This window comes from Penaeus monodon, chromosome 2, assembly GCF_015228065.2.
Source record: "Penaeus monodon isolate SGIC_2016 chromosome 2, NSTDA_Pmon_1, whole genome shotgun sequence".
NCBI classification, from domain to species: Eukaryota; Metazoa; Arthropoda; class Malacostraca; order Decapoda; family Penaeidae; genus Penaeus; species Penaeus monodon.
Window position 1 is genome coordinate 29,091,600 of NC_051387.1, and position 15,000 is coordinate 29,106,599.

Sequence of the window (15,000 nt, forward strand, 5' to 3'; positions counted from 1 at the left end):
TCTGGAAGTCCAAGGGATATTCCCTAAACTCCATGTTGCACGAAAGCCTCAGCGTGGTCCTGGTAGAGTAAGGCTAAATCAGGGTCTCGCTCATTCAGACGAGCAAAGCTTCCACCTAATGCAGACTTCCTCATATGGTTCCATTTTCATTGATACTCTGTACTCAGTGTCAGATAACATTATTTTGATTCGAATAACTGCGAACCTAATTCAGCCGCGTTTATCGTTTTTAAATGACATTGGAGGCCAGAGACGAGGAAACATCAATGAATTTGAACTCATTTTTTTTTCTCGCAGTCTAATTTGACAAATATCCTTTATGGTATAAATACCGTAAAGGAATATTTTGTTAGGCATCTTTCCAAAGTCATCAACTGACTTCCCGCGAAACGACAGGGAAACGCTTATTCACTGATGCAACAGAATCTCCCTCAAATGTTGTCATTCTAAATAATTTCGAAACAAATGCAAGTAATATTCACTCTTATTTGCTAGATGTTATAAATTATCGACGAACTCTGTTTTGCTTCATATATGATGAAATAAAGTTTACTTCTCTCCTTGTGAACAAATTTCAGGACAAGAAACACCAATGCAACATAGTTTGAGAAATTACAGCAGATCCTACGTCTACAAAAGAAAGAAATGATAACCAAGAAAGGAGGTCTGCGAGATCCATGGGCCATTGAGCCGTGAGCCCGAAACTGCGGATGAGCAAGGAGGTTGTTGGAAGACGGTGCTTATTCAGGAAAAGGAAGAGGAGGCGGGGAAGGAGCTACTTACAGGAAGCGAGGGCAATGTAACACTTCTGGTCGTCAAAGGGAAAGAGTTCAAGGTCCATGTGGCAGGAGAGCGTGAGCGTGAGTCTGTTGACACAATAATACACTTATCAGTCAAATTTCATAACTGAAGTATGCCCTGCATTTGCCACTGTAGTGTTGACATGCCTCGCGTAGGGGATTCATCCCAAAGAGTTACTCTCTGAAAGTGACAAAGGAACCGCAGCAGCTATAAAGTTCCTATATGCCCTCGAAAAGAGTTTTTGGTCTTGTATAAGGATGTATGGATCAGAGCGTTGACCTTTGCCAAATTGAGAACCATCAGTCATCGGTCTCTGACTTACGCGTTCCCAGGGATTGGATGTAGCCAAAAATTCCTGGGACATTTTTTTTTACTTTAGTCTGTGGACAGGAAGTGACATAAAAGACATCATTTCTAAATACATTAATACATTCACAAAAGTATATAGGAAGTTTTGGGGAGAAGATAGATCGTGTTGGGTTTAGTAGAGCCAAGAGGAATAAGAATGGTATTATATTCAACAAAATGTATTTTACTGAAACCCTGCAGAAATGTAAGAATGGTGTGGTTAATACACATATGACCTAAATCATTCTGTCTTTTTGGTCAATGGTAGGACCATATATTTCAAAGCGAAGATTTGCTAATTATTCAATCATAACTAACAATATGAAATATGTATAGCTCCTTTGAATATAAAAGATCTTAACAGATCATAAGTCACCGCGCTCCCTCAAAGCGGCGCCTCAACTCGCAGGTTGCCAAATCATACCTGATGCTATACAAAACATCTCCGTTGTTTTGTATCCTTAACAAAATGTTGGGCATCGTGACAGTGTGAAGCTCCGCGTCCTTCACGTTGTTGAAGAAAGTGTCCGGCTTCCAGATTTTGCTCTGCAACTGCGGGGAAGAGAGGAAGGCGCCGGGAGTGACAAAACTCTTTGACTTGGATCTCTGGTTTTTGTCATTTCGATGGGCGTAAGTACTATATCTGACGCACTATAGTCAACTAGACAATCTCCTTAGCAAGATGCTTGTCTACTTTGTCTTCAGACCAAAATACATATGAAAAAGATAAAAAAACAACATGCTGACCAGGACTCTTTTTACAAAAATTCCTTAGAACTACATAATCTAACCGGGATATACACGAGAGATGAATGTACTTGGTGAATTACACTATATGTATGTACCTCACTCGGGGAACATGCCAACCACGGGGATTCCATGGTTTGGCATTAAATCATCTCCGTTTAATCACAGACTATCATCGATTCTTCATATTACTTCGTACATGAGCTGGCACAATAATTTGGATGACAGAACGAAGCAGCGTCTATGACTGACGGTCATATGAAATACTTTACTAAATGATCATGTCAGAGTAGGCGTCTGTAAACTGGGCAGCGGCAAGAGTTCATATCCGTTGCATCACACGTCGCCACATTTCGAGAGTAAAAATGTGAGGGATGAAAGATAGCGACGATGTCATATCCTTTAAGCCAACTAAAAACAGTAAACTACAAACTCAAAATATACAATTGTAAATGCATAGGGTTACCTATCAGGGGATTCCTTGTCTAATACGTTTTTCTACATTTATTTTTCTTAGTACAGCAACAGAAAGCATAATATATAAACGAGAAAACAATGGCAGTGTGCTAGGCAAGAAAGGCAAATCAATCTCGGTTTAAGTCTCCATGTACAGCAGATATGCCTGTGGCAGGCGATGGTTATCAGCAGCAGTGCACTTGTCTGGCGAACTAACCTCACTGTTCGTGATGGTAATCTTGTCCTTTTGGACGACTGCGTTGACGAGCCGCGGGTCGTTCCATCGTTGCCGTAAGAATACGTCAACCGTGTAATCCTGGGAATGAAAAGGAACATTTCACCTCACATCCTGCTTCTAGGGAACAAATGGATAGTGATACTTATTGTGTCTGAATAATGAATGAGCGCATTCACCAATGCTAAGCACTGAGAGTGGTATGACTGAAGAAAGCACTCTCTTTAACTAAATGCCGGTGGAATGACAACTACAACTCATGGTCTCAGATGTGCAAGACTGATATGCGCTCAGGAGCAGATGCCTATTTTATTCCAAGCGTTTCAAAGAGTTTCTGCTTTCCAACCTCTCTGATGCCGTTGCCAAGCCATTAATAATCCACATTCTTGGCATCGCTAATATATGTGTGTGTGTGTGTGTGTGTGTGTGTGTGTGTGTGTTGTGTGTGTGTGTGTGTGTGTGTGTGTTGTGTGTGTGTGTGTGTGTGTGTGTGTGCATATATAATTATATATATATATATATATATATATATATAATATATATATATATAATATATATATATATATATATATATAATATATATATATATATATATATATAATATCACAACACAATATGGCATATATATATATATATATATATATATATATATATATATATATATATATATATATATATGTGTGTGTGTGTGTGTGTGTGTGTGTGTGTGTGTGTGTGTGTGTGTGTGTGTGTGTGTGTGTGTGTGTGTGTGTGTGTGTGTGTGTGTGTGCATACATAAACAAGCGTTTATTTTTGTTTTTCACTGCAACTTTCACAATGTGATCGTATTAATTACAATATCATCGTTGTTGCCAATCTCTTGCACTTTCGTATTCATCGATTATAGCGACTTGAATTGTCAAATTCATTCTCAAGCTTCTGTTATGACCTTTCTTTCATATTTCGGTCTATCCCGACTCCTATAACCACAAAAAACAGCAATATATATATATATATATATATATATATATATATATATATATGTATATATATATATATATATATATATATATATATATGTATATATATATATATATTCTTTTATTCTAAATATAAGTATGGAGCGAAGATAAATATTACTTTTATACTACTTATGCAGCTCTAAAGAGTAAAACTTTGCTAGTTGCCTTTCAACTCCCAATTGATTTTAATCATGTCTTTATACAGCCTGTTTCGCATGCAACTTACCCCTTATTTCAGCAATTAAATATAAGGTACCAAAATAATGAACTGCGAATTACTATGTCACACATATAGCACATGTCTTGGCAACCAGGACTTGTGCCGCTCTTTGGTGCGCAGGGTTCGGACAATACTACGAAGGGACAAGGATCAGTTCATCAGGAACCTTGTTAAGTAGGTTGAAGGCCATTTCATGGTAAATGATCTTCGCCCTGCCTACCAAGCCCTGAAAAAACTAAACTCCATGCCCTCATCTTAGATCATGTTAAAGTTCGTGAATGATGGGCTGAGTATTTTGAGCAGCTGTACCAGGTAGACCCTTCAGCAGTTAGTCTGGACGCAAGTGGTATCACAATACCTGTGCTGGACCCACTCAACATCCTACCCTAACTGACGTTAGGGAGGCGATCCCTAAGCTGAAGGGTGGGAAAGCTGTAGGTACATGTGATATCCCTGATGAACTGCTAAGTGCTGGGGGTGAACCTATGGCATGGGGCTTGCCTTGACTGCCATCTGGCCGTTTGGTTCCATTTTCCCTGACCTGTTGAGGGGCGTGGATATCCTTTTCTTAAAGGGGAAAGGGGATCGTTGGGATTGTAGCAACTACCGTGGCATCACACTGCTCAGTATACCAGGCAAAATTTCGTCCACATTCTTCTGAAACGGATCCGTGATCACCTACTAAAGCACTAGAAATCAGGGCATTCTGGATTCACTCCTGGCAAGTCCACAATAGACCTATCCTAGCGCTTCAAGTCATTGTGGTATGCCGTTGTGAATTCGGTTGTGGGTTGCTTGCAGCCTACATCGATCTCAAGTAGGCGTTTGACAATGCATAATGATTCGCTATGGGAGCTCTTGAAACTTAGAGGAATTCTAACATGAATTGTTGCCTAATAGCATATACTGGTCCTGAAAGTGTGTTGGGGTACCTATCGAACTTCTTCCCTGTTAACTCAGGGTGAGGCAAGGCTATGTCCTTGCACCAACACTTTTCAACACTTGTATGGACTGGATAAATACCTTGCATAGTCCATGTCTCTGGGCTGTCAGACCAAGAAGTCAACATTTGGAGATGGACCAAGCTATGTCTCTTCAAGCCCTTGATACTGCCAGTTTTGCTGTATGGTAGCGAAACCTGGACACTATCTAGTGCCTTGGAGTCCCCGTCGGCGTTAGCTCCCTGATAATGATGATGATGATATTATATATATATATATATATATATATATATATAATATATATATATATAATATATACATATATATAACATATATACATATACACTATATATACATATATAAACATACATATATAAGTATATATATATATATATACACACATACACACACATGCATACATATATATACATACATATATGTATGTATATGTATATATGTATATATATGTATATATATGTGTGTATATATATATATATATATATATATATATATATATATATATGTATGTATGTATCATCATCATCATCAAGGGGATAACGCCGACGGGGGCGCATGGCCGCATCCACCCTTCGCTTCCAGCCACGAGGATCCCTCGAGGCGAGTCTCCAGGCAGGCACACGGCCATCTCTAATTCCTCGCGACAGGTCTCGTCGAGCTGCCCAAGCCATGATCTCCTAGGACGTCCCACAGGTCTCCTCCACCCAGGGTTGTCTCGCAGAGAGACAACCTGATGGCAGGGTCGTCCATAGGGAGGCGAGCTAGGTGGCCATATAGCCTGAGTTGGCGATCCCGGATTATGCAAGTAACAGGTCCATGCCAGTCTCACGGTGTAACCGCCGGTTGGACACATGGTCCTGCCAACTGTACCCCATGATCCGACGAAGGGACTTGTTACAAAAGGCATCAAGGCGAGACTCCAAGGCACTGGATAGCGTCCAGGTTTCGCTTCCATAGAGCAAAACTGGAAGTATCAAGGCCTTGAAGACACGCAGCTTGGTCCTTCTGCATAGGTACCGACATCTCCAAACGCTCTGTTGATCGAGTTCATGGCTCCTGTTGCCAGACCAATCCGTCTACTGACTTCCTGGTCTGACAACACAGAGATATGGACTACGCTACCAAGGTATGTAAAACTTTCTGTGACTTCAACGTCCTCGCCGCAAGCATGGATCGACTGAACGGGTTCCCCTAACAGGCCCCCAAAGTCCTGAATCTTGGTCTTGGTCCAGGAGACCTCTAGGCCTAGGGGCTTTGCCTCATTGCTAAATGCATCAAGAGCCGCCACAAGTGACTCCAAGGACTCAGATAGGATGGCAACATCGTCGGCAAAGTCAAGGTCCGAGACCTTAATATTGCCTAGTGTTGCTCCGCACTGACTTTGGCTAGTAGCTCTGCCCATTATCCAGTCCATACAAAAGTCCATGAAAAGTGTGGGTGCAAGGACACAGCCTTGCCTCACCCCTGAATTAACAGGGAAGAAGTTCGACATACCCCCACCACACTTTACAGCACTTTCAGTACCTGTATAGAGGCTTGCTATCAGGCCAATAATATGTGTCGGAATTCCTCTGAGCCTCAGGATCTCCCATAGCGATTCCCGATGCACCGAGTCAAACGCCTTCTTGAGGTCGATGTAGGCTGCGAGCAACCCACGACTAAACTCACGACGGCGTTCCACAATTACTCGAAGCGCTAGTATACGGTCTATTGTGGACTTGCCAGGAGTAAATCCAGACTGCTCCGGTCTCTGGTGCCTCAGTAGGTGGTTGCGGATTCGTTTCAGAAGAATGTGGGCGAGAACCTTGCCTGGTATGCTGAGCAGTGTAATGCCACGGTAGTTGCTACAGTCCCATCGATCCCCTTTTCCCTTCCAGAGAGGGATGACCACGCCCCTCAGCAGGTCAGGGGGAATGGTACCAGACTGCCAAATGGCAGTCAGGACTGTATGCAGGCCCGAGCCATAGGTTCACCCCCAGCCTTTAGCAGTTCAGCAGGGATATCACATATGCCTGCAACTTTCCCACTCTTCAGCTTGGAAATCGCCAGCCTAACCTCTGTTAGGGTAGGAGGTTCCTCGCTGATGGGTGGGTCCGGCACAGGCACTGCGACATCGCTTGCATCCAAGCTAACTGTTGGAGGGTCCACCTGGTACAACTGTTCAAAATACTCAGCCCAACGTTCACAAATCCCAACATGATCTGGTAGTATTGCTTGTCAAGTAAAAATGACATTACAATGTCTGAATCTCCGAGTTGAGCATGCTAGGGTGCGTAATTGATATATATAATATATATAATATATATATATATATATATATATATATATATATATACATATATATATATATATATATATATATATATATATATATATGTATGTATATGTATATATATATATATATATACATACATACATATATATATATATATATATATATATATATATATATATATATATATATATATATATATATATATCAATTACGCACCCTAGCATGCTCAACTCGGAGATTCAGACATTGTAATGTCATTTTTACTTGACAAGCAATACTACCAGATCATGTTGGGGTTCGTGAACGTTGGGCTGAGTATTTTGAACAGTTGTACCAGGTGGACCCTCCAACAGTTAGCTCAAATGCTCAACTCGGAGATTCAGACAGTGTAATGTCATTTTTACTTGACAAGCAATACTACCAATTTACTCTTGCATGCATTTTTCAGACGTTTTTCTCTGCAGATTCCAATTACCTAGATTATTTACCTAAATTATTTTCTATTTCTTAGATGTCTCGATCTTGGTTATTTACAACCGTGCTTATGTTGGTATTTCCCATACAAGACGAAATTCGGTGACGCAGTCTGGAGACAGTAAGAATGGTCAATTATTCTCATTCATTTAATTCTAATTTACTCTTTATCTCGACCCTCAGTGCAACACATTTGAGGAAGAGATTCAACTCTGCAATGATGCAACTGACAGTTGGTCATTTGACACAATGCTTCACTTTTACATTACTCAAGGAATTTTTCTTAGCAGCAACTGCCTGTATTACAATCATTCTACATGTAGACATTACATTCAGGTAAAACTCGAGGTACCTCAGAAATATTCGAAGGTCTATATTCTTCTCCTTATGCATGGTTACAAGAAGAACACTTATGAGATTATTAAATGCATTATAATTTGCAAATTACTGCACATTGAATATATAAAACTTTCTTTGCAATAAAGACACTAATATATTTACATTTTTCTGCGTTATCACATGAAGCCGAAGCCATGAAAAGAAGGTTTTCGATTCTTATTACTGCCCACTCCAGTCACATAATTTATGTTATATCCTTCATTTTATTTTCACAGATTTATCCAGTCTGGAAGCTGACAAAAAATTCAACCTTCTGTTTATTTTGATATTTGATTATAGTGATCAGCCGTATCCTCTCATTCTCAGCAGCAGCTGCTTCTCTCGACTCACTGCAGAGACTTGACTGGCTGATACGGACACCTCTCAGCTCTCTCACTGAACCATGGGCTCCCCTCACTCCCAACGTGCTTACAAAGTGCTCGATTTTATGCCGCAAAATTCGGAACCGAGATCAGCATTCCCAAATCCTCCAGACGAACACGACAACAGCAATAGCAACACAAGGACTGCACAGTTATTAGGCGACTGGGGAACCTACCGGTTATCCCATTGATCTCCACTTTAACTCCAGCACTCAGCCATACCCAGTGGGCACTCAAACCCACACAATCACTCCCTAAAGAGATACTAGACCAGTTCAAGTAGTAGATGCATACCCATCTACTACACTGGTAGCCCACGGAGTGAAACGTCATGGTATATCGGTCACACGTTTAACTCACTCTCTGAAGGAAGAGTACCTATAACAGCACAACCCCGCAACCTAAAGTTGAGCATACTTCCCAGGTTGGATTCACATCAGGTCCACAGCCATATCCTCGCACTCTCATCAGCTGTCGCTTCTCTCGACTCACTGCAGAGACAACAAGCTGATACGGACACCTCTCAGCTCTCTCCCTGGACCACAGGCTCCCCTCGTTCCCTGCTCGTGTATTTATGCCGCAAAATCCGGAACTGAGATCCACTCGTGGTCCTGCCACTGGAACCCTGCTCTTTGAGGTGCAGGACTAGAGCTCCCTCTCTGAGATGATACAGCCTTTGAGTGGCTGATTCACTGGAGAGGGAAGAAGAAAGGGTTCCAAACAATGATGCCTATCTTGTAGGTAGAAGGGCATCCTCTCTGGTCTCTCTCCAGGGGTTCACACCTACCCATGTTTTCCGTGCGTGGCATCCTGGGGAGTCCTGGAGGTTGAGTGAAGCCATGCATGAGTACTCCCTCTTTGGTCCCTTACTCCAGTCATTGGCCATGTATATCCTCTCACCACCCCTGTGGCTGTTAGACATTAGTTCTAACATACAGCTTCCCTTGTTGGACTTGATCCATGCAAGGCCTGGCCAGACTACGACAGTCACTCTGAAGCCATACATGTCTTCTAGTGGCAAGAGAAAATGCAAAGCACAGGCTGACTCTGTGAGACCTGCTGCTAAAATGGACACGACATCAGCCAAAAACATGCCTGTCCACGAGACTGTCCAGCAGATGGACTCTCGTGCTGGCCTCTCCAGGCCAACACCCAAATCAGAGAGACCTCTGAATAACCCTCAGACATCCTCCTTGACCGAGATGGGAGCACAGGCTGAACCAGCCGAAACAGCGGCTGCTCCCACGATCGCATCCCACAATTTAAGCCGAAAGGTCTGTCCGGAACGATCCAGGCCAGAGATAGACTCTGAGGGAGAGTCTGGCCCCCTAGGCGTTTCCCACAGTTTAAGGTTCCCTCTAAACCTGAAGGCTACGACATTGCCCACCAATTGATAAGAGCATTGGAGATGCAGCGAAAAATCTGGTTGTCAATCCGGACTGCCAGAGACCAGGGCATGATTATTATGCCCAAAGACCAAGCTACCCTGAATTTTCTGCAAGAAACCAAGGAGCTTCATAATGGAAGGAAAGTGTCTCTCGCCACTGAATCCCGACAATAGGAGAGTCAAGATGGTGCTACTTGGCTTCTCGCTATCATATGATGTGGATCTGATCACATCACACCCACAGGTCGTGGACTCTTCCCGAATGTCGAAAGGGAAGAGCCCAAACAGGCAAGTCCTGGTGACCTTGAAAGGAGCCCCACTCACTACCCTTGATCTGTGTAACAGGGGCTCCTACAGCCTAAAAACATGTGTATCTGAGCCACTTCGATGCTTTAAGTGCCAAAGATATGTTCACCACCAAGCTAACTGCAAGGCCAAACCTAAATGTGGTGTCTGTAGCAAGGCACACAACACCGAGGTGTGCCTTAAGGCACACAAGGAAGGCCAATGGGACACAACAGCCAAATGTTCCAACTGTGCCAAGAGGTATCACGCCTGGAGCCTGGCTTACTCTGCCACATGTCAGGGGACAGAACAAAAGAGAAAAGACTTCCCAACCTCCTAAGAGGAAGGAAACCCCTCCACAGCCGACACCGGATATCTCCAGATTTCCACCATTTCTAAAATGTAGAAAAAAACACAGGAATAAAGGTTCAAAGAACACTGCAAAAGCCTCCCCAAGAGACGATAATTTCCTCTTTGATGAGGAAGATATGATCTCCTGCTGACTGCTGTTAATCACTGCAGTAGCATCAACTTCCAGGAGGTCCAGTGAGGAGGCGGTGAAGGCAGTCACGGTCGCCATGACGGCAATGACCCAGACTGTCGCAGTCCTGAAAGGGAGGAAGCTAAACAGAGCCAAAGGAACCCTACCCTCATCTCATGATGAGACTCCCCTCCCAACTCCAACCCTGGCCACGCCCTCACAGGCAGAGCCACCAGTACCAGAATAAGCTGACTTTACTCAGGTAAAGTCAGCAAAGAGAAAAGATTCACAGATAAAGCCTGACGTGAGAAAAGCCAAACTCACAAAAGTCAGAGCTACTAAAGGCTCTCCACCTCCCAGTAGGCTCATGGTTAGCCTAAGTAACAGCCCAAAACTAGATGATCCCTCAACCAGCGAGGACTTCAGAATGGAATTGTCAGACTCTGGCACAACTGACTCAGAAACCGAATACAAAGACGTCTCTGATGTAACTATCACCAAGTAACATCATGACACACAATCTAAGCATACTACAGTGGAACATCTATGGCTTCAATACAAAGAATGCCATCCTCCATGCAATAGTGTGATAAAAAATAATGTCATTGTCATGCTCCAGGAGACATTAAGAGAGGGGACTGTTCGCTTCTTAGGGTATCATGTCTTCATGCTGCCAAGCACAGCTGGCAAAAGAGGCTTGATAACCCAGGGTCAGAGCAACACTCCCTTGCTCCGCAATAGCCGATGCACCGCACTATGGAGAGGATGTTGAATCAGTTGCTGTTGAGATTCACTGGCAGGTGAATCTCAACAGGCAGGCGAGCTTGCATTCCTGCAATTCATCAACAAGTCCTGGGAAACTTCCACTCTACCCCAGAGCTGGAAGAGGGCTATCATAGTTCCCATCCCAATACCAAAGGAACCAGGGAAGTACCGCCCCATCTCTCTGCTCAGTTCTCTGGGCAAGGCAGCCGAGAGAATGGTACTACACCGACTCCAATGGAAAATGAGAACCCCACATAAACACCTCCATGAGTTCACAAGGAGCATGAGCACAGCATGCAGCATAGCCATATTCTTAGTGCAATCAACATTGTCACTCCTGTGGTAGTATTCCTAAACTTGGAGAAGGTTTTTGGATTAGCAAGTCCTCCTGCTATTCAGGAGACCCTGATCCAGAAAGGAATCAGAGGAAAGCTCTTGGCTTAGATAAGTGACTCTTTCAGGAACAGAACAGCCAAAGTCAGATTCCAAGGTGACCTATCACAGCACATGCCACTAGAAAATGGACCACCACAGGGTGGGGTCCTCAGTCCAGCCCTTTTCAACACCCTAATGTCCTGCATCCTCAACATACAGCTCCCAGTGGGGTGCAAGATGATCCTATGCAGACGATCTCGCAATCATCTCCACTGGACCACACTGCTTAAGTAAAGCCCAGTGCTGTCTGGACCTTGTATCTGAGGAGTGCTGTAGGACAGGACTAAAAATCTCTGCAGCCAAATCCAAAGCCATGCCTCTGATACAAAATGTTCAAGGCACAAGTCTAAGAACCTAGGGAATGGACTTAGAATACCTTGGGGTAATGGTTGACCGGACCCTCTCCTTTAAAAAGTAGGTCCTGTACTTGGTTGACCGAACCAAAGCAAGACTGTCTGTCATGAGAGCAATGACTGGGAGACACATAGGAGCAAGACATAAAGTACTAAGATCATTCTATGTACATGCCATCTGTCCCATTGTGGACTATACTTCTGTCTCCCTGATTGCCGCAAAGCCAAGATTTAGAGAAAAAAAATGGAGACAGTACAAAATGAAGCTTCCAGGATCATTTTGGGTACCCCAAGGTGGACGAAGGCCCTCAACCTCCTCATGGAGGCAAACCTCCCTCTGGAATCATGAATTGATCTAATGGCAGCTCAGTTCCTTTCAAAGATCATCCAAGCTCCCAGGAACATAAACATGAGACAAAAATACTAAGATACCTAGAGCAAGACCACGAGCTGTCTACAAGGCTGATATGCTATCAGTTCAAAGAACAACTACTTGCCAAGGGCATGGACTCCCCCCACCCCGTCTGTTATGAGTTTGTCAAGAAGAAAGAATGAATACCCCATGGCTAGTCTAAAGGTAGAAACTGAGAGGGTCATTGCAGCCATCACTCCTCAGGGTAGTAGAACCTACTTCACGGATGGATCAATTGATCCTTTAAACCACACTACAGGCGCCGGCTTTGCAGCAAGGGATGCCACACAATCCATGAGTGTAACTGACAACACCTCCTCGCTACAGGCAGAGGCAGTTGCGATCATGGGAGCTCTAGCCGACGCTTCCCTGAGGGAAATACATGTGGTCATGCATATAGACTCCAGGGCAGCCATTGACTGTCTACAGCAAAGCTCACACATAGACAACATCTACCTCCTGACAACTGTCCTTACCATAGCACAGAGGATTCTTGCTCAGGGTAGAAGAATAATCATAAACTGGGTCCTTAGCCACATAGGCATCAGAGGGAATAAGCTTGCTGACAGACTAGCTGACAATGACATGGGTATCCCCCAAATCTCATGATCATAAAACCGAGCCGAAAAATCTTAAGGCAGAAGTGTAATGCCTTCCTCCTGCAGCTTCATAGAGAGAAAACGAGATCCTCGGCCAGATGGCACTCAGACGCCACAGGCTATGAGCCATTGGCACTCTCTGAAGCAATCATTCTTCACAGAATCAGACTAAGTTACCATTGCACATGGCAAATCATGGAAACAACTGACTATTCAGACAAGTGTTGCATGCACTGTGGTGAGCCAAACGCCACGTTGGTACATCACTTACAGAATTGTGAGCACATACAATTTCTGAGACAGGGTCCGCCCACAACAGCCGCCGGGCTGGTAATGAGATTATGCCGCATGCTTACATCATGGCGGCAGGAGCGCCTGCTGGCAATCTCGCCACTAAAGTAAGCACAGAGTGTCAGAGAATAAAATGAGACAGCCATAAATAGCTGACACAGGCCGTGCCATATGTATAAAGGCCTGGGTGAAGCCAGGTCTTCGCAGATATATCAAACGAACGAACGATCGAACTGAGATCAGCATTCCCCGATCCTCCAGACGAACACGACAACAGCAGTAGCAACACAAGGACTGCCCAGTCATTAGCCGACTGGGGAGCCTCCGGCTCCTCCGTTAATCTCCACTTTAACTCCAGCACCCAGCCATACCAGTGGGCACTCACACCCCCTACAAATGCTCCACAAAGAGATAAGACACCAGTCCGAGTAGTAGATGTTTAACTATCTTCTACATTTATATAGATTTATTCTCCTTGGTCAGTTCATTACCTCAATTTTATTACATTTTGACTAACTCTATTCTGAATCCATAGGTTAACAAACATTTTTCATTCGTCTTATTAACGACTATTTTAACAGATGTTGCAGTACCCTGATTGCCCAGTTATACACCCATGATTCCCTTGTATGCTTCCCATTATGGATTGGCTGCAGTACTGTAGTTGCACCGATGTGTTACTACAAGAATTACACAAATAATTTTTTTCCATATCTTTGTTAATGACTCTTATCTTTGTTTTCATCTAAATTACTGGCTTCATATTTTGTATTCTATGATATAATTTGATTCATAGATAATTGATGATATATAATACTTATTAATCTTTTCTCTATGTCTACAAATAATATTTCAACACTTACTCTATATCGTATATCATTTATAATTTATTAATTTTCTAAGCATAGAGTTTTGATGATGATAAATACTATAATTATCGGAGAATATTCAAAGCACTCAATTTTGATTTCATTGTACACCTTCCATAACCCTGCTCGCTACGCCTTATACTCCAGATATACGGAGACGGATGCAGAACGGCATTTCAACCAGATATGTCAATCCTGCAAACCACATGCATGCGCTTCAAAGCCCATCAGTGCTATGCAACGGCATGGTGCCTGGCAAGCTATTCATTGATTTATTCGTGAACTGTTCGTCTGGATTTACGCTATAAGGAAGGGCTGAGTATGTTTCTCTCTTAACACACTTGTGACAATATATATACATACTATATATATATATATATATATATATATATATATATATATATATATATATGAATATATATGTGTGTATATATACATATATATACATATATATAATATATATATATATATATATATATATATATATATATATATTATATACATATATATGCATATATATACATATATATGTATGTGTATATATATACATATATATATATATATATATATACACACACACACACACACACACACACACACACACACACACACACACACACACACACACACATACACACACACACACACACACACACACACACACACACACACACACACACACACACACACACACACACATATATATATATATTATATATCTATATATGTATATATATATATTATATATATATTATATATATTATATATATATATTATATATATAAATATATATATATATATATATATATATATATATATATATATATATATATATATATAGAGAGA

The 15,000-nt window shown here is 42.4% G+C and overlaps 1 protein-coding gene across 7 annotated transcripts in view; it reads right to left on the reverse strand.

Moving 5' to 3' along the window:
- LOC119582143 (glycine receptor subunit alphaZ1-like) overlaps nucleotides 1-15,000 on the reverse strand; it is a 58,807-nt gene that overhangs the window by 10,350 nt on the left and 33,457 nt on the right. For 6 of the 7 annotated variants that reach the window (XM_037930420.1, XM_037930413.1, XM_037930384.1 and 3 more), the window contains exons 6-8: nucleotides 2,570-2,668; nucleotides 1,574-1,701; nucleotides 1-59 (exon numbers count right to left, since the gene is read on the reverse strand). The exon at nucleotides 1-59 is cut by the window's left edge and continues 24 nt beyond it. In XM_037930420.1, the coding sequence (XP_037786348.1) occupies nucleotides 1-59; nucleotides 1,574-1,701; nucleotides 2,570-2,668 (286 nt within the window). Of the gene's footprint in view, nucleotides 60-783; nucleotides 867-1,573; nucleotides 1,702-2,569; nucleotides 2,669-15,000 lie in introns of all 7 variants that reach the window. The other variant, XM_037930407.1, reaches the window with a different exon arrangement.